Source organism: Fulmarus glacialis, unplaced genomic scaffold, assembly GCF_000690835.1.
Source record: "Fulmarus glacialis isolate BGI_N327 unplaced genomic scaffold, ASM69083v1 scaffold533, whole genome shotgun sequence".
NCBI classification, from domain to species: Eukaryota; Metazoa; Chordata; class Aves; order Procellariiformes; family Procellariidae; genus Fulmarus; species Fulmarus glacialis.
Window position 1 is genome coordinate 6,484 of NW_009202092.1, and position 26,219 is coordinate 32,702.

Consider the following 26,219-nt stretch of genomic DNA (forward strand, 5'->3'; position numbering starts at 1 on the left):
GTTTAAATATGCTCCATTAGAGATGGCATCATAATTTTTGCATGTTAACTAACTGGCAGATGATTCTTCAACTGCATCTTTTCACTGTAGAGCATTCATCCCGGTGTTACACACCGATTGTTTTTTATTCTTTTTCGGTGTTACACACCGATTTTTTTTTATTCTTTTTTTTTTTTTTTAACCAGAGGGCAATTCCTCACCATTCAGTATTGTATCATTCTGTTTCTGAAAGGAAAATTTTAGTAACTTTTTGCCATGTAAAGATGTCGTGGTTTAACCTGGCAGGCAGCCAAATACCACGCAGCCGCTTGCTCACGCCCCCTGCTGGTGGGGCAGGGAGAGAATCAGAAGGATGAGAGTGAGAAAAACTCATGGGTTGAGATAAAGACAGTTTAATAGAACAGAAAAGGGAAAATAATAATAATAATGATAAAATATACAAAATGAGTGATGCACAATGCAATTGCTCACCACCCGCGCTGACTGATAACCAAGTAGCGATCACTACTTCCTGCATCAACGCCTACGATTCATATACTGAGCATGATGTCACATGGTATGGAATATCCCATTGGCCAGCTGGGCTGGCTGTCCTGATTATGTTCCTTCCCATCTTGTGTACCTAGCTCAGTCAGTAGGCATGGGAGCTGTCCTTGGACTAGGAAGGTACTTAGCAACAACTGAAAACATCAGTGTGTTATCAACATTCTCCTCGTACTAAATCCAAAACACAGCACTAGGAAGAAATTTAACCCTATCCCAGCCAAAACCGGGACAAAAGATTAGGTCTTAGTTTAAACTAGTTCATGTCTCCAGGCAGTAGAGTCTAAACAATCCTCCCCATTTTTTAAACATTTATCTTTGGATGGGATGAACCACCCCAAAGCTCTGCATTCACTGGAGAAGGATCCTGGACTACAAGCTTGGCCTGGATACCTGGTTTCCCACCAGCTAAAGTTAAGCTGTAAAGCAATTCAATCATCTGATTATGCAAAAGTCAAGTGCTTTCAGCAGAGAGTAACTATGAAAGATATCATTTAGCATGTGTGTAAGGAGGAGGAAGGAAGGAAGGAAGGAAGGAGGGAAGGAAAAAGTTGAAGGCATCATGTTTGCCAGATGAACCCAGATTTATTGGAGAGAGATGTTTCACACATTAGAAATCTACCCTATCAGTCTGGTAAGAACCACAGATAAAAGGGCTCTTACCTCATTTAAAACAGTGTAAATCAGAAGCCATTCATAAGCTTTGTGGGTTTGCATTATTTATGAAAAAAAAACAGAATTGGGCTTATGTTCTTTAAAGAGGAGTTCAGAGTTCAAAAAGACATTACATAAATGAATGCTGAAATTTTATGTGAACTTCCAGGATCTAGTAAGAACTGCAGTTTAATTGAACTTAAGCTGTTAATGATCAACACGGGAAATAGAGAGGACTGTGTACATTTACTTAAATGTATTTTTCTTTGTACAGTTCAAAAGTACAGTGCTATTCAATAAATAAACTAAACAGCATGCAGTAAGGCCTTAACAGTTAATGCCTCACAGTACACTTCTACCAATTACCTATGTACTGCGGTAAGAAAGAAAAGAGAAAGTTTGTATCTTGGGACATATTTAATCAAATAAAGAATACAAGCGTTACCTGCTCAAAGTAAATAAACTCAAGACATTAGTCATTTTAGGAGCTTCATTAGAGGTACTAAGTAAGATTAAAAAATTATACAATTCCAATGGAACAATTAAGATTTCTGAAGTTTTACAAAAGATGACAACCCAATTGTTGTGGTTTAACCCCAGCCAGCAACTAAGCCCCACACAGCCGCTCGTTCAATCCCTCCCCCACCAATGGGATGGGGGAGAGAATCAGAAGAGTGAAGTGAGAAAACTTGTGGGTTGAGATAAAGACAGTTTAATAGGGAAAGCAAAAGCCACGCACGCAAGCGAAGCAAAACAAGGAATTCATTCCCTACTTCCCATCGGCAGGCAGGTGTTCAGCCATCTCCAGGAAAGCAGGGCTCCATCGCGCGTAACGGTGACTTGGGAAGACAAACACCATCACTCTGAATGTCCCCCCCTTCCTTCTTCTTCCCCCAGCTTTATATGCTGAGCATGACTTCATATGGTATGGATATCCCTTTGGTCAGCTGGGGTCAGCTGTCCCGGCTGTGTCGCCTCACAGCTTCTTGTGCACCCCCAGCCTCCTCGCTGGTGGGGTGGGGTGAGAAGCAGAAAAGGCCTTGACTCTGTGTAAGCACTGCTCAGCAGTAATGAAAACATCTCTGTGTTATCAACACTGTTTTCAGCAGAAATCCAAAACACAGCCCCATACTAGCTACTGTGAAGAAATTAACTCTATCCCAGCCAAAACCAGCACACCAATTCACACTGATGATGATAGTTATAATTTCTTTTAAAGAATTGCATCAGTGGCTCATATGTGCTTTTAAAGCCATAATGGTGGTCTCAATTTTTAAAGAACTGTGGGTAGTACTGCTTCCAGCATTTTGCAAGAAGTGATAAGGGGTGTTTAAGGATGGTTACTTTAAAATTTCTGAAAATTGGCTCCCTGGTGAAGCATAAAAGAATAGATTTACAAGAACTAAAACATTCTAAATCACTAACAGTCTGGAAAATATTACAGACATATTATTTAGGTCCTAAGATTTTACCTGAAGTCTGAAATGTGTCATTTTATTTTGAGTTGTCTATTTGAAAAATACAAATGTTAACAAGATAATTCTTGTTTTATCTCTTAGATGATCTGTACATTGAAATTTTGACTAATCTGCAGAAGACATCGTGCTTAAGCAGCTTTTTATTCCAATATTATTTTTCTTCTCATCTTGTGCTTTGTTTGAGTTTACCAGCTTGACTGCGGAATTCTCTGAAATGAAACTTGAGCAAATTTTCCAGAGTGCTATGTTTGTTATTTCTGTTCTGATTTAACAGCGTAATGTCTTCTGCAGCAATTTATTACTATGGGGAAAACTTCAATAACTTGGACATTCTGGTTTGGTTTTTCTTTTTTTTCCTTTTTGCTCACAGTTCCAAAAACACCCCCAGCTAATGTAAGTGGCAGAAGTGGAAGGCGACATGAATTAGTAATAGCATGGGAGGTAAGGGACTTTTCTTATTAAAGGTTTTGTTTCATGTTTACTTCTTTGAGGCCAAAGTAGAGAGTACTGTACTGGGGTTTCCTTACAGCAAATCTTGGCAAGACATGATAACAAAATACTGTTCTTTAAATATGTTCTAAAGTTTCAAAGTAATGTGCATTTTCATGTGGTTTGAGTAGAGGGCTTTATGGTGAATCTAACCCATGAGCAGCAGCTCTAAAGTTGTGCTAATTCATCAGTCTCTTCTTCCTGATCTACCGCTTGGGTTGATTTGACTTTTCTGGATCTTATGTAAATGCTACATGAGGTGAAATAATAGCTAAGGGAAGAAAAGGAAAACCTTGTAACTTTTTTTAGTCTTGAATTAAGAAAGAACTATTTTTGTTTAAGTATTTCATAAAAAATATAAAACTAAAGACCTGAAATAGACCTTTATTTTGAGAAGATATTTGTGATGCAAGATGCCACACAGATGTATGACCGTGCCAGTGGGCAACTGGAGGAGTGGGGATTGCTTTCTCTGCTAATCATAAATAACACAGTAGAACAGAGACTTTTCTTGAGGAGTTTTCAAAACTTGTAGATTCATCATGAAGAGTTTCAGATTCAGAAAATACACACACACACACACATATATATATAGAAAACCAAGGAAAATTCCATCTAATAAAGACATGGGGTTTTAATGAAAAAAGTTTTAGCCTAGTCAACTTGGGGAGACATTCAGATGGTAAGAGACACACAGAATTCTGACTAACTGCTTAAAATGCAAATTTTAGGACGTTTGAAGAGGCTGTCTTTTGTTGGTGTGTCTGCCTTCTCTGACACCAGCTACCTGAGACAGCTGAGACAGAGCTGATTTCAGTTTGCTTTATAGTCTATAACTATAAACAGCAGCATCTCTCCTATTGGGAGAGAATTTGCTGAATCCCAAACAAAAACATCAGGTGGCTAGAACTGTATCTGATGTAAACTGGCTTAATCCCACTCCCTAACATGATATATTAGTATGTAGTATTCATATTACGTGTGTTTATAATGTTCCCCAGGTGACTGGAGTGGGGGACTACTGGAGTGTGTTATACCTCCCCCTCTGTCAAGGGTCGAAGTTTTCTTCCAAAAGAAACCAGAAACCCATGGGTGTCCCATCCTGCAGTACAGATACAACAGACAGTTAAGAATTAGCAATTGCCATCACATAACTTTCAATATACATCGACTTTTTTTCCACAAAAGCCAGCTGATGCTTCTTCACTTATAGCTAAGGAGTAGTGCAAACTGCCATTAAGGCAGAAGGCGTCGATCCTTCTCCCTTGTTTCTGATTAACTTGTTGTTTCCATCAACACCTGTATAGCTAAGGAGTGCAAACTGCCATTAAGGCAGAAGGCGTCGATCCTTCTCCCTTGTTTCTGATTAACTTGTTGTTTCCATCAACACCTAGTGCTGTTCTTCCTGATGTTAATACTTTCAGCACACTATTGTTTCACATACCTCTTAAACTGCATAAAGTCATTAATCAAATTAAGATTACAAAAAACAACATGGTATTTCCTCTGTGTCGAATATAAATTGTGAAGTGGGCATATTTACATTTTTTAATTGTTTGAAAGATTGCTACCATTTCTAATTATAGTCACTGTCTCTTCAAGAAATCATAAAAAGATAGAACAAAACATACCAAAACATGCAATTAAATTAAGTGTTGAAATTTCTGCTAAAGAACTAATCCTAACACGTTGGATAATAGACTACTGTGCTGTCTGGTGTAGCCACTGCATTTCCATAAGGTACAACCACAGTGTAAGTTAGCATAGCTCCAGCGTAGTCAGTCTGTGCTTTTGCAGGATCCAAAAAAGTCTTATTGGACTTACACAGGCAATAGGAATTCGACAAAGTACTTTGAAGTCTGAAGAGATACTGAGATGGTATATGGGTGTCTGGGAATTCAGGAAAAGACTAACCTACCTAGGTTCCTGAACTACGCTCAGCAGGTTCAAACAAAATTTTATTAACAAAACTTTAATTCACAGACTGTGTATTTAGCCTTTGTAGTGAAATCCAAGGGTTCTGCTACTTCTCTTGTATTTCTGGCTTTTTTTATAGCGACTGTCTACTACCAACTCCATAAGTATTGCAAAGAGATGCAAAGCTCCTCCTTTCCAACTCAAACCACTAGATTACAAAGTCTGTCTTGTTTTTGCCTCCTCTGCCTTTGGAGTCATGACTTTTTTTCTTCGATGCGCAATGCACAGCTTCAGAAGGATGGATAGAAAATGGTGTCTGCAAGTGAGATGCCTGGTGATAAGACATGCACTTGCGATGTGGAGGGGAGAGGATTTGGTGTCCCCTGTGCCCCTGCTCTGATTCACATGTTCATTAGCTGCAGATCTAGGGTGGGCACTTCAAGAGAAGGAGTTTAGACACCCGTTTTTTTGGCATTTCCCATAGGCCTAATACACTGACAGCTGTTAAACATAACCTAATTCCTAAACTAGTCCATTAACTTTAGAAGAAATGTAGGCAGTAAATTAGCATGAAAAATTCCGTTCCTTGAGCTGGACATGTAAGGTTTAGCTTTTGCAGTGCTCAGCCTCTCAATAGATAAATCCCTTTGCTGACTGCCTGCTTATGGCAGATGTATCCCAATTTAAGCGGCTAATTTCACAGATCCTCTGAGAAGAGAAAAGCAAACGAGATTTTTTTTTTCAACAAGACTCAATTTGAGAGTTAGAACATTATATCCGAAGTCTCAAGTTGAACCCTAGACTTAAACCTCTAAGACTTGACACCCCATTTGGATACAGAAATTAGACGAGCTGGCACTGAAAACCTAAGAAAGTCCCACTGTAGTAAGTGTCACTCGCATAATATTTTAGAAGCACGTAACAATATGTTGCTCTATCTTTTTAAAAATGTCACTGGAAAGGGCTATTCCACTAGTAGACCACTGGTTAAAGCGTTAACCACAAAGTGGGAGATATAGAAGGAAACATCTTTCTGAGCCCAGGAGCTTATTTAATCCTAGGACAGTGACCTAGTTATGGTGATTAAGTGAAGAAACTCTCTTACAAGGTTCCTCTTCAGAAGCAATTGTCCCTATATGTTCCCAGGCATGATAACTAAAATCCTATAGGGCAACTGTAAGGGATCACCCTGACACAAGCAGCCAGATTATGGTCAGCCACTGAGTGACTGCTTTCTAAATTAGTAAAACCACGTCTGATCATTACCTGAACTTTATTTTTTAGCCAGTGTCAGAAGAGTTTCAGAATGGAGAAGGATTTGGATATATTGTAGCCTTCAGACCCAATGGAACACGTGGCTGGAAGGAAAAAATGGTGACATCTTCAGATGCTTCAAAGTTCATCTACAGAGATGAAAGTGTGCCACCTCTGACTCCTTTTGAGGTGAAAGTTGGAGTTTACAACAACAAAGGAGATGGTCCCTTTAGCCCTATTGTGGTCATATGCTCAGCTGAAGGAGGTCAGTTCAACATGAAGTTAACTTGTATATTATGAACTATATTAAGCTATTTTTATGTAATGTGCCCTATTATACCATACTTTTTCAATCTCAAATTTCAAAATTCTTTGCAGAAGTGCTAAGTAACATTAAACATCTTTTGCAGAGAAGGAGGTGAACTAACTTGCCAAGGTTACCCAGAAAGCAAGTGACAAAGTTTGGGAATAGACTTCAAGTCACACCAGTCCTAACCAAAAAAAAGCCTCTTTTAATGAAGGTTCATCCCTAATATGAAATCTGTAGTCTTAACTTTAAGCTGGGCTGCTCTAACAATGAGCAAAAAAAGGCTAATATTTCTAATGTTTCTGAGGTTCATGATACTTTTTTTGATGGGTTAATCAGACAACATCTCAAAGACTAAATAAATTCACTTATGAATGTTCATTTCCTGGTTAATGTATACTAACAGTGCACAGAATGCAATTTTATTGCATTTTTTCTATTGTTTTCTCTCTTTTTTAGTTCATTAGTATAAAAGGATTTATGTTAATGTCCAAATATTCAGTGTGAATTATAGGAATAGTTCAGAAGAACAATGAAAAATATTTCTTGAAAATTTCTGTCAACTTGATATAACTCTCAACAGTATTTTGTGGGGGAAAAAAAAAAAGACTAATTGTACTAGTAATAGTAAAACAAGTCGTTCTGTATAGACAGGAGCCAGTGTATGGAAATTTCCATACACACAAAAGATAAATAAATGTTATCTACAGGAATATTTTGAGCAGTTCCATTACTGGAAGTAAGTCATGTACTTCAGTTCTTCTTTACTAGACTATCTTTCAGTTATCCCTGTCTCCTGTTAAGAGGATAAAATAAGTACAGTCCTAGTGCAGATGGGAGGAATTTCATACTATCTCTACAAAAATGTAGTGTGAAGATAATGGTATTTCATGTGAAGCTGGAAAACATTAAATGTTATTCCATATTAGCCCACAATAAATGTATAATTTTGGAGCCATGATGTAGCACAGATTATCTACTACTATTCTATCATAGTAATTACAGAGGTTGGAAAAGCTGTTTTTGCTAAAAGCAGTTCTAGTAATTTGTTTGTGTTCCACTGTTTGGATCAGCATTACCAAGTATTCATATTATTATAAAAACAATTACATTTTAAAATGTGAAAATTGCCCAGTACAACTTGGACATTTTTACAGTTGACTTCTCTGTTCCTCAATGGAAAATGATACTGGGAGACTGATGGTGATGTTTTTATTATTTAACAATTTCATACTCTAATCAGAAAGTTCAATAAAAATAGAGTTTTGCAAGGGAAGGGAGGCAAAACCTTAATGGATTTTTTTTTTTTTTAAATAGCAAAAGCTATTTTAACAAAAGCTGAATGCTGAATTGTAATAAGTAGTCTTTTGCTTGTTATTTGGATAAGACTGGAAATGGAATAATCAGTAATATATAAATCAATATTTCTAACATTTCTTTTAAAATACAAACTTTACAAATTATCTTAATAGACTTATTAAAATTAACTTTCTCTCTATGCTCCCAGAGACTATCTCTGGAAACCAACTTTTCTGATTATAATTCAGTTACTTGAAAGTACCTGCCCATCATAGCTTTGCTAATTCAGTCTCTGTATGTCTCTGTGCATTAGACTTTCCTTTGGTAGGAGGAATTCTATGGGGCTAAATACTTTATAAGGCTTATATTTAAGGAAAAAATATGGGATGCTGTGACAATACAGTGCAAAATTAATTTATAAAAAGCTTTTCTCTAGAATAACCCTGGGTGATACACTGAAAATTTAAAGGAGTAACGAAACAGTTTACTACAGCTAAGTTCTGGGCAATATGGAGACTGAGGACAATAGACATTTCAGCTTGCTATGAAAAAAGGGGGAACTGGTTTTGAAAGAAGCATGGACTTTCACACTTAAGGAGCTAAGCAACTGAAGGCACATTTTCTCAAGGATTTTATTGAAGAGGAGATATTAAATAAAGATTGACAGTACAATATATTATGGTCCTAGGGCTGATCCAGCAAACCCTTATCTTAGTTGCTTTTCATCACACACTCAACTCACTGCTCTGCAAACATCTAGAATGAAGGCCTAGGATAAAATTATTAAAAGTTAAGGAAACTTTATGTTTTATAGTAAAAGATTCCCCACATCTACAGATGGATCTACAATTGTTTACTGGCATAACAAATTTGTCTAAGGAAGTCTCAAACCTGTTGCCTCTGCTAAGCACACAGGAAAAAAAATAAGAGTTTTTTTGACAGATGACAGATTCTGGACAAGTGTCATGGTTTAACCTGGCAGGCAGCCAAATACCACGCAGCCGCTCGCTCACTCCCCCTCCACCCAGTGGGACGGGGAGAGAATCGGAACGGTAAGAGTGAGAAAAACTCATGGGTTGAGATAAAGACAGTTTAATAGAACAGAAAAGGGAAAAATAATCATGATAATGATAGAATATACAAAATGAGTGATGCACAATGCAATTGCTCATCACCCACGCTGACCAATAACCAAGTAGTGATCGCTACTTCCTGGATCACACCTACCATTCATATACTGCGCATGACTTCACATGGCATGGAATACCCCGTTGGCCAGCTGGGCTGGCTGTCCTGGCTGTGCTCCCTCCTAATGCTTGTTTTGTTTTGTTTTGTTTTGTTTTCTTAAGCTGAATGTCCTTGACTGGCAGGGTACTTAGCAACAACTGAAAACATCAGTGTGTTATCAACATTCTTCTCATACTAAATCCAAAACACAGCACTAGGATATCCCAGCCGAAACCAGGACAACAAGGAAGAAATTCTCATTTATTACGAATGAATGCATCTCTCTTTTCTATACGACGGTGGCTGCATATTGTGTGCTCTCTGATCTACACTCAGAGACCATTTGTGGTGGCTCTGAGTTGTGCCTAGGCAAGCAGCTTGGCAGGTGGTGTTAAGTAAGATGTTCCCCTCTGTGAACACAACTGACTTTCCTCTGATTACATAAAGTTTCTCTGACTGAGGCAAAAGGCTTAAAAAAACGACCTTCCAGTGAGTAAAGAATCTCAGAAAACACGAGCAAAACACTGAGTGCTTTTTCATAAGTAAATAGAGAGGCTAATCCTTTTATCTCTATCTCTAAGTCAGATATTTAGAAGATAATATGATACCAATGGTTACTGAGGGATCAATGATGGTGATAACCCAAAGTTGAAGGGGGGGAAAAAGCCTGACTGGTTATAGATGTTTTAAGACATTACTTCTCCTTCACTGGCCTTTTGACTTCATAGGAAATATCACCAGGATACAGCTCATGGGAAAGACTATCCAGGAGCTAAAGATGCAGATGAATGTAATGGAGGAATAGAGAATAGAATGGAGAAGCAGATAAAAAGGTTGTATAAAACCAGCTGGATAACACAGGAGGAAAAAAAGGGAAAAGTGATCCTCTGGAAAAGATGGCTTAATGCAGTAGAAAAGTTTGAAAGAGGAGTCTTTCCTGGAGACCTTAGGAAAGGAAGAAAGCAAACAATCAAGGAGAGAAGAAGAAAAAGAGACGTCAGATGTTTTAGTGAAGTAAAAGAGACGATGAGAGCCAGGGAGTGGTTCTGAAGAGGGAATGAGGATGATACACAGAAGATGCAGGATAGAAAAAAAGATGCACAATTATCTTCAACAAGAAGGCAGGACAGAAGGACACAATAGATATGTTCTAGCACCAGGGGAAGACAAGCCTGAACCTTTCCTGAAGGAACCCTTTAACAAGAGAAAGAGACACCAGAGCACATGGAGAGAAGAGCAAGGTAGGCTGCCTGCCAGAAGAAAGGTTGCAATGTGCAGGCCTGAGCATGAACAGAGCAGGGAGAAATCTTCTGACTGTACTTTCTGCCAGGAAAATAATGGTATCAGATTCATGCTAGAACATACTGAAACAAAGCACTGAACTTCAGTGCAGGCACAGATGATTTTGATCCATAGAGAATAAAAATTGAAAAGGCACGAGATATTGAAAATAAAACAATGAACAAAAGCAGTGTTAAGCACTGGGGTTTTTAACATTTATATATTCTTTGAAAATTTTTCTTGATGACTACATTCCACTTAAATACTGAGGGGCTAAGAATGCCAAGATTACTAATGCAAGCCTTCAGTATCAGGGAAATCATATGCAATCTCTATGTGTGGTTTTAATTCACTGGAAGAGGAAAACTGGGAAAATCAGAAATACAGCAATGGAGAAGGAAATACGAGAGTGCAAAGGTATGATTGCAAGAAGATGGAAAAGACTGTACTGATAAGAGTAATGGCCAGGTAGGCTTGCTTTAGCAAGCATGACTAGACAGAGCATGAGCTACACAGGAAAGGCAAAATAAAAGTAAAAATGGTTGGATGTCATAACATGCTGATGATGTGATAACATATCAGGAAATACAAAACCAGTGTTTGGATAAAACAGAATATCCTTGGGTTTCATGTCATTTCATGCCCAGAAAAGGGCAATTAAAGAAACTGGAAGTCAAACTAGAGGTCAGTTGCTGATGGCCCTGATAAATTTGGATGCTGAAAAAGACCTTTCTAATTTTAGACAAATATTACAGGACACTGTTATTTATGAGAGAATTTAGCTGCTCAGAGTAGTTTGGATAGTAAATACGACTAATGACCTTGTGTTCCGGCTGTGATAATTAGCAGATTCTTTATCCCGTACTGACTAACAGAGAAGAAATAATGGTAATATAGTCTTGTTCTGATGAATAAATAAGACACTATAGAAAAGCTGATCATAACAAATAACAGTGGAACAAGTCATCATTAAATAGCAGGAAATTATTTAATAAGCTGGAATTAACAGTTGAGACTAGAAATGAAAGTGTTTTGGAATGTCTCTGAACCAAAAGTGTAAAAACAACCTGAAGTTTATACTGTAAGAAATGGTACATTTCTAAGGCAGTACATTACATCTGAGGATCTACAGATGTACCCACTAAAAGATATTCAGAATAAGTTAAAAGCATACATAATAAAATCCAAATAATGAAAAGGATAAGAAAAACTAAGGTGAAAAAAGATTTTTTAAAAGTTAAGAAAGTATATAAAGCAGGAAAAAATGTGAAGTAAACAAGGCATTGATATTAAAGATAATCAAGGAATGGACCAACAGTAATGAAATACTCTATCATTTATTTTTAATAAATAAGATGCTATAGACAGGATAGCTAATAAGAATGTGAAAGTCTGCAAATTTTTACATCTGTAGTGAAAACTTCTGGTATTGTCAAGTGTTCAGAAATTCAACCCTTTCCAATTTGAGCAATGCAGAATTTGCTGTTCAAATGTACCATAAATGAAATTTAATCTGTTTTTCTATTCATGACCGCCATGGTGAGAGCTAGTGCCCTTTATATTCCTAAGGACTTGGGGCAAGATCTGTTCCATCCCAAAATGATGAAAACAAATAACAACTGGCAAAAATAGATTTTAGTTAATCTATCAAGAAAAAAATAAAAATATTTCTTTATAAGTGCAGAAAAAAAATACCTTTACCACCAGACTCGTGAAAGGCTTGGAAGGCTACTGGCAGAATTTCTTAGGGATCGGTCTTAGATCATATATATTTAGTATTCATAATGCTAATAGAAGAGCTGGTTATGATATTGTTGTTATTACAACTTCAGGATGCACTGTCAATACAAGGAAGGATCTGAAAAATACATAGGAAAAATATGAATTAGAGGACCAGAGGAAAAGGAACATGAATAACATACAAGTGCTAGGTCACGTACATAAGGAATAGTAACAAACCAGGCCATTACAAAATGGGAACCTAATAGCTAGAACCTACATATAAGAAAGACTCAAATGTTTTAATTTGTATCAGGGCATCATTCTAATAAAACTATCACAAAGCTTTGCTAAAATCTTATCTACAGTTCTGGTTGCTCATGCTCAACAAAGAACTCAAGATGATACAGGTTCAAAGGACTAACAGGATCATCAGGAAATGAGTAGAAACTGGAAGAGCTTCTTTCTTTTGTCCTAGTAAAAAAAGGCTGAATTTGGATAAGATGCTATCTGCAAATCAGGAAAATTATTAGGGATGGTGAAGAGATTTTAAAGATAAAGGACAATGATGCTACATCTTTTTTTTCAGCAAATAAAACAAGCCAGCCATTCTTCATCCTTGAAGCCAACTGTCCAAAAAGAGTTCACAGCTGTACACTTGAATACTGTCACTCTCCAGACTGTGGCTGCATCCATACACCTCCTGGGAACCACCCCAGGCACCAGCGTATTCCTGGGCATATTTTGGGGCAGCACTAATTGGCCAGAGTCAATACTTCACCACAGATCATGCTAACTATTTCATGCTATGGACAATGGCATGTCCATGCTCAGGCTGCTGCCTTGTCTCCCTGTCCCTGTTTAGTTTACAAGTGTAGACACAGTCTATCAGTACAAGAATAAATATGAATTAGAATACGTGTAATATAGAAATAGGTGAGAATATAAAAGGAAATAGAATTAAGCTTCTGGGACAAAGAGGGAACCCAACTTCTTTCAAGATGAGTTAGGTCTTTTATAAAGTTTTTTTTTAATGATTGCCACAAAGGAAGATACAGAATCAGTTCTGTTAGTTTCAGCATCTATATTGTCCTTCAGGCACCTGACAAAATTATCTTCACAAAAATTGAAAGTTCTATAATTTTGATAAACAGCGTAGTGAATACTACTAAAAACTTCTAGATATGAAAAAGAGAGCCCTGAGCAGTAGAAGGTAAAACCTGAAGACTCTCAATCTTGCTCTTTAAAGCCTCCTGAGAGACCTCAGATGCACTTCTGTAATACATACAAGATGTAATGATAGTGCACAGAGCTTTTGTTCTTGCTTTGTATGGATGTGTACTAATTCATTGAGCCAATGGAGAACCGAAGCTCTCGGTTATCTGAAAGGCAAAGGGCCATATAACAGCCTTTGCAATTTTTTTCCTTCATAACTTTGAGAAGTTTTGCATCAGGCCAGCTAGTGGATGATGTGATATTAAATAAGACACTGCAGAGTGAAGGATTGTTCTGGTTAGGCCTATCTCCTCTTGCTTTTCACCCTGAGCCCTTATTTAAACAAACAAATAAATTACCTTTTCCTTTTCATTTAGAGGAAAGAATATGCAATTACACACTTTTAATACAGCCTCCATGTCTTTAATTAAAATCTTACATTCATGAAGTGAAGTCCTGTGGTTCATTTCATAGCTAAAGCCAAGCTCCTTGGTGTTTAGGTGAACCTGAAAATTAATAAATCGTCATATTAGCTGTAAACTACAGTGGATTATTTCCTGTTTCTGCCAGCTGATCCATCTGGATTAGATCCTGTAAAAGTTCAGCTAGAGCTGTGTCCGCTGATTTTTTAAAGAACAAAATCACAATCCTGACATGTAAGTTTATTAAGCATTCCTTTGATTAATGCCACTAGCCCCCACGGGAAGTCAGATATGCAATAAATATAATAGGCACATCCCCTGTTCACGTGCTGGGGATAACTCTGGCTGCCACGTCACTTGGTGGAAATGAACCATTTATGCTCATGAAGATGGCTGAACTTTTAATCTAACAAAGCCTGAATTTTATCAGTCTGCTTGTCCAGCTTCTACTTGCGTGCCAAGGTGAGTGAGCCGTGTGTAGGTAACGTGTAGGTAAAGCCTTCGTGGAATAAGGCAGCTCCTTATTCCCACGTGACGCTCCACTGTGTAATAAATCCTGGTTATTCCATGGCGAAGGGAGAGCGCAGCAGGATGTATACCGTGAGCAAGTGTGCAGGAGAGCAGCATTGCAGGAGTAGGCTTCAGAAGCTCTGCCTGACAAGTAAGGGTGTTTCACCACTAAATAAAAGAGGTCCAGGGCAGAGGTCAGCACTGCAGGCCTGATCACTCCTTCACTGCTAGCTCATTTCCTCACCCTTCTAATTTTATTCTGTTTTAAAGTCCTCTGCAAAGACACTGGTCAGAGAGAAAGTGAAAATCAAAAGGACTTGAGGAAAAGTGAGAAGTCCAAGGGCCTGTCCAGGAAACAATCAATCATCTCATTTTTGGTGTTTTGGAAATCAGACATCTTTTCCCTTTCTAGCAATATTCTGGAGATAATCTTATCCTGTAGGCAGCCATACCACCACAAATCTGGTGGAGTTCCCAAACCAGGGACACACATCAAACAGGCTGAGAGGTGGAGCTGAGCGTAATGTCTCTTGGCTTTTCTCAGGAATGGAAACGGTTCACTAGAGGCCCCTGATTTGGAAGATACTCCCTGTGGCTATTTCCAGCAAGGGAGCAAATGCTACCACTTTCTTCACCTACAATTGACACATGAGGGATGACTTCTCGTGATTTTCCTTCTGATAGATCTCTTTTGTGGATTTTTCCACAGAAAGGAATTATCGCAGTCATGGGTCCTGGCTGAAGTCCCAAAATCTCAACTATGTGGAACTGCCTGGAGTCATAATGCAATTACCCAGGCTGAGGTTCTCAGCTTCAAATGAGAAATCAGATTTTGAATTAGGGAAGTGTGTAAAAATCCTTTCTGAAGTAAAAATGAGAAGTGAATGGATATTAGGTGATTGAACGAGGAGTCCTGACTGAGGCTCTGTTCCACAGGAGAGTTAAAACAACATAAACATGAATAGGCTCTTGAACTTGTTTTTTAAGTTAGATCATTTGGAAACCTTTAAGGATGAATATTTCAGAAAAACAGTTTATGGTCATAAATAGGGAGAACACAATGAGGGCTAGTAACTAATTCTTTTTTCTCTCACTTGCCAGTATCAAAATTCAGGATTCCTTCTCTGAACATCAGATCAATGCAGTTAGTGTAATTCCTTGTCCTGCTTTATTATAACCATCCCAAAGACCTACAGATTGAACACGTTTCCTTAAAGTGTGTTTGCAGCACATGGAAAGACAGTGTTTCATGGACAGCCTTTTGAGAACTTGCCGTGCTGCATCTTTAACTCAATCAGGGTATATTAAGGGGACCATTAAAGACATTGGCCTTTTTTTTTTTCAATCAGTATGACCTCAGGCAGACACCAATAGATTTAGCATAATGCCAAGATATTAAGAAAAGAATATGATTATAACATCAGTGACCATTACAGAAAAACCTAATGAACCTGTCAAACTTATCATTAGTTTTAGACACACAGAATAAAGCATGACATTGGAGTGAACCACGGTCTGTATTATATGACCAGAAATTATATAGTCCTCATCTTATCTAAATCAATAAAAAATGCTATTTAGTCTCTATAAACTTTCAGACAGTCATAATATACCTAATTCCTAAATATATAATTTCTGCTCTTTTGCTGAACACTTATATTCTCAATGTCTAATATCAGTGAAACTGCAATGAATAATTTCTGAATATGTAAGAAATGCATTTTCTTCACATAAAAAAATCAAAACTATTTCTACTCCATTTGTCGAAAACCATTTTTTAAAATATCAGAAAATACTCTGGGTTTCTATTCTGAGCAATACATAAACCACCCATTAGTGAATGCTATGAAGAGGAAATGATTTCTACATTTATAGAAAGTGTAAAGGCTGCCAACCAACATTTTGTGTACATCTCAAATTATTTATCCCACTGCAATCTTTTCTGACAACAAGGTAATTGCTTCAATAATACAAAAACTAGAAAACAGCTTTTGCCACACAAATCTTAGTAGTACATAAAATAGAAAGCAGGGTGTAACTATTGAAGAGAAAATCATATTATGAGGAATATATTTCTTCATAGCAATTCTTTCAGTATTGAATTCAGAAAATCATTTCACTTATTCCTGGAGATATTTTTCTTTTATTCTTTGTTACCCGAAAAGTTCCATATATATCTTACACTTACTGGTAATACTCATTGTTGGTGAACATCATTTTACATCACATCAGAAATGCTTCTTTTCTTTAGAAGTAAATAAAAAGAAGATCAAAAAGAGCTGCAAACATTAAAAACCTGGCATCAAAATGGATGAAAAATTTGTACAAGCCATGTCACAGAAAAAGTTCTGGCAGCAATGCCAGAACAATGCCTGCAATATGATCAGAGAAAGGAGAGTAGCTAATCAGTTAAGACTGATATTAGGCATTTTACTAAGCAGTTTGATCACTGAGAAAAATGTATCATTTTAACACATGTTGTTCTGTAAGGAAACTCCTTTTCTGTAACCCTGTTAAATGAGCCCCAAAAAAATATTCTTTAGAAAGCTCTTTGATGTGCCTCCCTATAGCATAAAAGCCAGGACCTCTGCCAGCCCTTCGAGAGCAGATCAACACATTAGAAATGTAATGAGGAACGTTAGGCCAAGGAAGAAATCACAGGCTCTGCGACTGCAGGGGATGTGAATTCATGTTTTTGCTGAGCAAGTGACCTACACCAGAATGGTGGAGAAATGTCACTGTGTGCTTCACTGTCTGTGTTCAAGGCTTGTCTCCACAGCTTGTCTTAAGCAAGTTCTCAGTAACATTTAGGTAATAAAGCAAAAGATCCAAAAGATTCCTTAACTCATGTCTCGGTTTGATATGTGACAATTTTTGGATGCTCTTCACCGCCAACGCACTAACTGGTGATACAAATCAGTGCTATGCTCAACGGCCTGTCATGGCAGATTTTTGTGTATGTTTATCCAGATTACTTCCCAACCACCAAAAGAAGTTGGACCTCTGTAAAGTGCCAATGACATGAAAGTACAAGGTAAAACATGCCTGTGGCAACACTGTGGGGCAGGTGTGATATGTAAAGCATCCTGCAGCCCCAAGCCTCCGGTGTGTACCCTGGCCATACCCCAGCGGCACTGAAGGACACCTGCCCTGGTTGGAGGGCAGGGAGGGTCCTCTGCGCCAGATAACCAGGAGGTCAGGACTACAGAGTGTCCTATGAATAGCATGGAAATAGAAACACGGACATAGGGCCAATGGTAACAACACAGAGGTAATCAGGGACAAATCCTATGTCTTGATGCCTTCTTTAGAAAAGTGTGCATCCCAGGCCTAAAACAGTAAATGTTTCACAGCAGAGGGCAGACGGCATGCCCCAAACACTGGTGCCTGTGACTTCAAGGACATAATAACATAGTCCGAAAAATTTCTTTTACGTAGCATTTCACCACACCTCTGGGTATCACTTCTTACTCGGTATAACCCTGGAGCAGGACTGACTGAGCGCCCTGGCAAAGTATCGCTCATCCTGAGCTGACAGAACAGCACTAAAAAGCCAGGAAGAGAATGAATGCTCCATTTACTGCTGAAGTCAGGCTGATCAAGGGCTATGAAAGGGGTGTGTGGAGGGGGGGGCATTTACAAATATTATTTTTTTTTTTTAAAAAAGACAAGAGATTCTGTCACAGTTTGCTGTGCCTATCGTCAGTGATGAGATATTGATGTAGCGTGACACAAATAAATAAATACAACAATAATAATCTCTTCATCTTGTTCAGTTTTTCATGTTCCCCATAAGTGTCGTACCTTCTTGTGAGTACTAAGGTAGAATAAAGGAAGTAAATGACAGTTTCAAATGGAGTGTTTTTGACAAATACAAGCTGTTACAGTGGAGGTTTATTGTTTCAATTTTTCTTAATACAGAGCCTACTGCTGCTCCCATCGATGTCAAAGCTACGAGTTTGTCTGTATCAGAGATTCTTGTTGCGTGGAAACATATTAAAGAAAGCCTAGGAAGACCACAGGGATTTGAGGTATGAACACAGAATATCATAATGAGAAGTCTTGTTGCTTTTGCTAGCGTTGCATTCTGTTAACATGTGCAGTAGAGAAACTTCAATAGAAATTATGCTCGGTTTAGCATACATATGACTAGCTGTAGAACAACGGTCACAGCTGTAGCACCGGAACATCTTTTATTTATTTGTGCTTGAAAACTGTTCAAAACCAGTTCTTATAACATCTCTTTGACACTTCAAAAAGAGCTGAAAGAACTGCAAGTGACCCAGCATGCCTCTTTCACAGGCTGGGGAAGATTAGGTATTGACTGTTTCCAGCTCTAAGTGACGAGTTCAAACTTGTTATTTACTAAGAGCAATCAACACAGAGAAAGGAAAGAGCCTCTGCCATCCACGTGCTCTCATCCCGCAGTGGCCGGGGGACATCTGCTGGGCAGATCATAAAAGGTCGGATGTCAGGAGGGGAAGCAGCAGCCGCACCGTCCACAAATAAAGCTCTGCTTCGAGACAGCCCTTCCTGACTTGGGAAAGAGAACTGGCCCTGGCAACGGACCTTCTCGCACTTTTGGATCCAGTTGTAGCTTTGGATCCAGTTTACAATCCAAACCTCCAGGAACAGATCAGATCTAGAACTAAACCTATCCTTTGAGGCCACCACGACCCATCCTAATCTTACGGTTCAGGCTATGCTGCTCCTCATGAAATAGCTCAGCTAGACTCAATTTACTGATTTTGGGGTGCAGGTTATTTAACCTGCTTTAGTCCTTTGGAGAGTGTTGACGCTTTCCTGATTCTCTACAGTAACAATGAAAAGAGGGTAAACATGTAGATCTGAGGCAAATACCAATGATATGGATGTCTACAGACATCTTGTGACCTCCTAGCACAGAGTGTCTCCCTGGCAACATGTCTGGACAAGAATTGGGTGCTGGTGATCATCACTGATGGCCTTAGGAAGGAAACATAGATGCCCAGGCATCTACCAGAGCCAACACACACTCTCCAGCACAGCCTCAGGCTGGATGACCTTCACCAGGACAGCATGTTTACCCCACAGCTTAGACACAGTCAGTTAGTATATTTTTACCTGATTTTCTGTAGCTGCTTGATACTTAGATACTCCTGTATTGCTCTCCAGTGCAGTCCAAGCAGGCTGTGACCATGATGTGTCCCCTCAGGGCTCTCATTTGTCCAGGTCTCTTTCCCATACACATCTCCATGCTGAACTCTGCAAACTCTCTTGTACTTTATCCCCACTTCTTCTTTACATTAAACATGTTTTTACCTCTTTGCACACGGCTTGCTTCATGCAGCAAAAGTGATATCTAACCGTTTTACCTTTACAATTGCTATATAAAGAGAACAAAACTGTATCTGATAAAGATGATATTCACCTTGCAAATGCTATTCTTGTTCCACTTGCTACTAACCTTTGTCTTCAATTTCCAGGCCAGTCTTCTATCCTCTGAAATAACTTACTCGCTGCGCCCTGTCTGTTTCTCTTCAGAAAGGTGGCTGTTTTGTAACACCCTCTCAGATATCTTGATGTCTTTTAAATTGCACCTACTATTTTTATTCTTATCCTCATTCCATCGATCACATTGATTCTCAAAATGTTCTAATAACTTTGTTTTACATATTTTTAAAATAAAAAATAGATTTTCTTTCTAAAAGTGAAAATTATTTCTCTAGAAACTTATTCTTTCATAATTTGAATGTATTTTGCATTTACCTGCTTGTCACATAACACTTCCCTTAGCTCTACAGATGTGTCCCAGTGATAGGAGGCTGTTACAGGTAGGACAGTGGACTCTTTTCATATCAGAGGTGGTCTTCCTATTTCAGAAAGTGTTTAGACCCCGAAGTTCAACATACTCTGACCCCAGCTGCAATACTCACCTGTTCTACTTCTCTCATGGACTTCTTAGGAATGAATTTGGAAATTGTTGTTGATACAATTAACATTGAACCTTATTAATAATTTGGCTGCTCACTGTGCTGTACACCAATTTTAGGATTCTGGTGTGAAGATTACAGGGTAAATATTTCAAGCCAGGGACCCGCAGCTGACAGAACAAAAAAATGAAATATAAAAATACTTCGCTGCTCCTTTCTACCTCTTCCCATGAGGAACTTAGAGAAGCCTTCTGAGGTACTACTTTTATCTGGGGAGAAGAAGGTACTTTTTTTTTCTCTGCGTCCCCCACCCCTGCACACACCTTTTCTCTCTTTGTTCATTTAGCCAGAATTTCTCTGCCCGCTTTCTGACAGACGAATCTTTCACGAAGTGCTTTGCTCTTTTCTGTCCTCATTCCCAGGAAGAATTATGATCAGAGCAGCCCTTACTCAATAAACAGAAGAGTAAATGCTGCTCTCCTGCATGATTCAACAGGACAGAATGCAGTCTGAGGATGGTATTACTAGATCTTTTCAGTTCCATTTTTGGGAAGGATTTCATTAAAAAGGAGATAATGACTTATAGGATCAGTACAGTGAGTCAGTGCATTACAGTATTCACTTAGGAACACTAAGTCCACACTATCAGCCCAATTTTGCTAACATCCTGACAGTTTCTCTTTAAAGCATCCCCTCAGTGCAAAAAGGAAGGACTCTGTATAGCACGATACTGCGGCTAAACTCCCTGCCAAAAAAACAGTGTGGAGCAGCTTTATGCTTTCCACATGATTCACTTTCTTCAGCTTCTGTGAACACTATTTTATTTAAAAACTGATTTTGAAAGTTTTATCATATATAGTACAGTGCAGAAGATAGCCTGTAGTCCCTTAATCCACAAATAGCAAATAGATAATGTACAGAAATCCAGTGACATTCATAAAAAGATGAATGATTTATCTTTTTTTTTAACAATTTTTTCCTAATGTAGAATTATTGTGTACCACAAGTAAAATGTTGCCTTCAATTCAAATTGAATGGAAAATAATCTGACTAGCCACTCTGTTTTCATGTCTCAATTTGTATTCTGCCTGTGGTCACCGCAGCATTGACAACCACTTACATGGTCTTCACATTTCCTGGCTTTTTAGTAACCGCATTATAAAAGGAGGGGCTATTTTTTTATGTTTGGGCTCTAAACAACAAAAGTGACAGAATATTTACTACATATGGACAAGTCTGCAGTGACCCAGTTTCACTCCAGCCCTGTTTGCACTTTGTACTAAGGAGTAATGAAAGGCAAAGTAACTTGTCCAATGTCATCCCTGAAAGACAGTGTTAACTGTTATGTCACATGAGTTTTATGCAAGGTTTGCTGTACTCATTTGCATCTTCCGAAGCACATACTACTCCTGACTTCAGTACAGATTTGTCAGCTGTCCGCCCGACCTTACTAAATATATGTCAGCTACACTCTGACAAAGTAGAAGTAGCTTGAAAACTTTGTCAGAATTGTAGAAAAATATAGTGTGTGGTTCATACTTATTGTTTAGAATCCACAACCTGAAGGTTATAAAATCTATTTTAGCCCTAGGCAGTATTTTCTTTGTCATTCACTACTGGTAGGGGAAGGAAAAGGAAAGAATTACTAGCTGCAATAACAGATTTTTTTTTTGTTCTTTTTTATTTTCCAGAAAACCAAGGCTCTTACTTAAGTATAGATCACAAAGCTCATGTCTTTTTCATTGAAATTCCCCCAAGGGATAGGAGCTTGACTAGCCTAATCAAAAGATCAACTTGCAACCAAAAAAAAAGTATAAAAAATAGAAACTCTTGAATGCCATTTTCAGAGAGGATTACTTGACATAATAACTTGTTTATGTCATATTCTGTCTTTTCAAAGAGAAATATTCAAGAGTTTTTGCTGTTTCTTGGATGTACCTTATCTGTTTTTACAGTGGAACAGAAAATTACGTCTACAAGGTACTGGAATGTGGGGGTTTTTTAATTTAGTGAAGTATACCTTGAAGTAATGTAGAAAGAATATATGGAGGTTTCTACCAGAGGCTGGTAAAGCAAGACAGAAAAAAGAGGAATTGGTGTTTCATCAGCCTGAATACTGATTTACCAGACTTCACTTTTGGAATGAATGAATTTTCTCAAACACAAAATTAGCAGTTGAATAGTTTTATATGAGTCAATTTTGCCTACAAAGTTACTCGCATGCTAATTCAAACACCTCTAAAATCCTGAAGACTATAAGCAGGATTTTATAGCACAGCAGTACTACTGTTTTTCAAGTCCTTAAGGTATGGATCACACTCTAGATCTCTCATGAGGGCCTCAAGAGAGCCATATCCTTTGCAATGTCTGTATCATGAATAGTTTGTTACAAGACTACTAGCTTTCTATTACCTAAAAATCAGAAACCTAGACAACTATTGATTTTTCATAAGAAAACATGACTAGATATATTATGGTAGTCCTCAAGGTTGAGGTACAATACCAGTCTTCATCCCATGTGCATGCAGGACTATATGGGAGAAGAGAGTACCTGAGAAAAGAGGTGGAGGATGCAAGCTACTCCAGAGAAGACTCCAGAACCTAGGAGTACTGAACAGTGGTTTTTTTCTTCTTTTCAGTCAGCAATTGTTTTGGTGAGAGGGAAGGAACAGAGGTTGATCCGCCTTTTTGCACGAACCTCTCACCTTCTTCTGAAGGACAGTCACATGAGTATCTTGAGATGATACAAGAGATGATACAAAAAGCAGCAGCAGATGATACAAAAAGCACCTCTTCTCCTGTCCTAAGTGCTTGGTTCTACCGTTGCAGTTGTGCCAGCGCTAACATTTGCATGACTGCAATGTGTCAGTTCAAGGAGCTGATAGGTTTTCTGATAATGATAACTAAAACAGTTTTTATGAAATCTGAATCATTTTTTTAGGGCTAGCAGCAGTTCTTTCAGCTCACCGCTCTTTCTCCCCGAGCACTTTCTGTACTCTGATACTTCTTCAAGTTCATTTTCAGTCATGTCAGTACTGCTGATGTTGGTACAGACTCAATCAGAGAGCAGAGAAAAGTTTGTGTGTTTGTCTACTTCAACTAGTCCTACCTAACTTAGGCTCTTAACTTGAAATGCCTAATTTGTAGCTTTAATTCTCTGTAGTCAACAGAGAGAGTATCCAGACAATAACTCTGACTCTACTGAATTTAGAGAAGAGAGCCTGCAAATAGATCCACGAATTTATACCAAAATGCTATTATGCATAACCTAGAAACCAATTTGGGAAAAAGAATAATATTTAAGATACCTTTTAACATGAAACTTCAAGGAAGTTGTCTGTAAGTATTACAGATAGAAAAATTTTAGATGGAAACATATTTTTAAGTGATGGTTTACTTTGCATGATTTACACGATCAGGACAAAGCAGCTTGTATGTTCCTGCATCTCCTCTATTCAGTTGTTTAAATACCATTATTGCTTTCTCTCCAGCTCAAAGACATGGATTTCTAGGAATCAGATGAAAAACAACAGAAAGCCCAGCAAAAGCTTAAAACCTCACAAACAATAATGCATTAAACAGCCCAAATGCTTTTTCTCCTCACTTTTATTTTTAAAATATAGGCCACTCTTTTGTGATTTATGCTTTGTGCTATATCAATGTTAAAGTTATCATTAATGAAAACCTACTCTAAGTGTGGTAAATCCCTTCTGAGCAGTATAAATTAAGATTACAGAAAATAGCAAGATTTTTAAAAAAAACAGACACATAGAAGTGTAAATAAACAAACCCTCTGTTTTAAGAAATATGTCCAGCACTTTTAAACATCAGCAGTAACTTCATTTCAGTTCAAATTGATGTAAGTTCCCCCACCACCAACCTCAGTCAACAATCATTGGAGTTCTCTTTTTTTATAACCATTTTTTCCTTTAGTTCATTTGGCCATCAGCAAATGGATGTGTGCATTAAGAAAGAAAGAGAAAAATGTATTTTGAGATCAAAGTCCAAACTCACATGGCAAAACTTTAAGGGGAATTTTAAAAGCAGGGACAAAACACTTAAGGGCTTTGAAGTACAGGAGAAACTGAAATAGAAGCACTGCCAAATTGCAGTTCATGCTTTTGCTGCTTAATACAGTATATTAATTCCCGCAAGAATACCCCTTTGCCAAGGGAGAACACCTTTGTCACGTGGTGCAGCAGAACTGGTAGGGAACATGCCACAGTTATTTTTGCAGACCCAAGATGTGCAAAATATAATTAGTATCCAAACTGATAATGCCATATAAGCAGTAGTGGAGAGCATTTCCAAACACATGAAAAATATCAAAAGGGCTGAGTTATGCTGCCAGCTTTCTTCCACACTCATCAGGTTTTAATATCTACGTAGTCGTAACACCAATATTTGGAAAATCAGGTTTTCACAACTTCTTTATACTAAGAAAAAGCTTCAGTGCAAAAGCTGGGGGCTATCTACTGTCTTGTATATTGCATTCACATGAGATGTTGGTGTGCCCTGTGCATAAACTACCACAATGAGACCTATTGAGCTAGTTATAATTTTGCTTCTGGCTTTCTAGAACCAGGATTTCACTATTTCAGTTGCATTTCCACTGCTGCTACTGTCCATCTGCATAACCTTGGGCAAGTCACTTTTCCTTTCTGACCATTTTCCTGTTGGATGCTCAGCAGACTTCACTAACTGGATGATAGGGTCTCGAGGACACATGCTGCCTCTCACTACTTGTTCGTACAGTGCTTAATACTATGTGGCTCTCATCACTGTAGTGTCAAGTTTGTAAAGATGCATTGCAAGTAAAATGAAAGGAATCTGACTGCCCAAGAGATAATAAGCATTGGAGGTTCAATCCTAGGGTGTGAATAAATGGTTGTGGATTCTTTTTTCTTTCCAAGAAAGATGTGACTAGGTGTTAGTTCAGATACCAGCAGGGTTGGTCAAGCATTCAGCTAGCAAAATACCTCAGTGAATCACACTTATTTCAACAAGTGGTGACTACAGCTAGATTTGCTATCTGAGCTGTAATTAACCTAAGAATTAAAGCAACAGCATTTTAACATGAGATAATGCAGGCACACAAAAAAAGATATTTACATGAATTTTACAATTGAAAGAGTAGACTTGGAGTTGGCACAAACTGATATAATCAAAGTTAACAGAGCCACTTTACTCAAGTGAAGATATGAGCTCAAATGTGTATTTTTGTAGCCAGGTCTTTCTAGATTTATTTTTTTTAAATGGCAGTCCTAGTGCAATTATAAAAGGTCAGCATTGTACTCATTGGTCTTATTTTCCTATGAACCCCTTGGTTTTTTTGGTTCGCCATTTTCTGGGATACATGCACAAGAGTGCTGTATTGTCCATGACCTTTTTCTCAGAGAAGTTATCCGGATATAATATGAATAACTTATTATGAAATAACCAACTTCACAGAAAAGGTCAAAATGTGGAATAAATGCAAGTAGGTCTCAGCATGAATAACGGTAAGCTGTATATAGGTCTTTGAATGGCACATTAGTGACATCTCCTGTTAGGGAAAATATGGCCCCATGAGATTACTTGTGTAGGTCACCTAGATACATTTAAAAGAGACAGTACTGCTTTTTTCCAGTTATGCCTTGCAAATACCTGGTCCCTGAGGAAAGAGACTAGTCAAATTCCTAGCTCAGCTCTATAACTTTATTGAGATTATGATAAACTCAGTTGCAGATACCAGAAGTATGGACTAAGAACCACCAAAGGTCATTTAAGGGTTTTATGGCTGAAAAGGAAGGGCATAAACATACTATCCAAACTGCATTTACCAGAAATTTGTTTATATCCAACAACTAAAACAGAATCCACTTCCTTCTTTTTCTTCAGATAAGATTTTTCAGGTGAATGAAAGATTTCCTTCGGTGTTGTCATTTCCTATTCATCACGCTGATAAGAAATCTCATGGCTCTGAGTTGCACAGGGCCAGGAAGGGAATATT

The 26,219-nt window shown here is 38.0% G+C and overlaps 1 protein-coding gene across 1 annotated transcript in view; it reads left to right on the plus strand.

Annotated features, from left to right (window-relative positions):
• Nucleotides 1-3,045: 3,045 nt before the first annotated feature.
• LOC104074128 (contactin-5) overlaps nucleotides 3,046-26,219 on the plus strand; it is a gene marked incomplete at its 5' end in the record, with an annotated part of 28,467 nt that continues 5,293 nt past the window's right edge. The window contains 3 exons of the mRNA XM_009574150.1: nucleotides 3,046-3,116; nucleotides 6,366-6,600; nucleotides 18,237-18,346. Of these exons, the coding sequence (XP_009572445.1) occupies nucleotides 3,046-3,116; nucleotides 6,366-6,600; nucleotides 18,237-18,346 (416 nt within the window). The remainder of the gene's footprint in view (nucleotides 3,117-6,365; nucleotides 6,601-18,236; nucleotides 18,347-26,219) is intronic.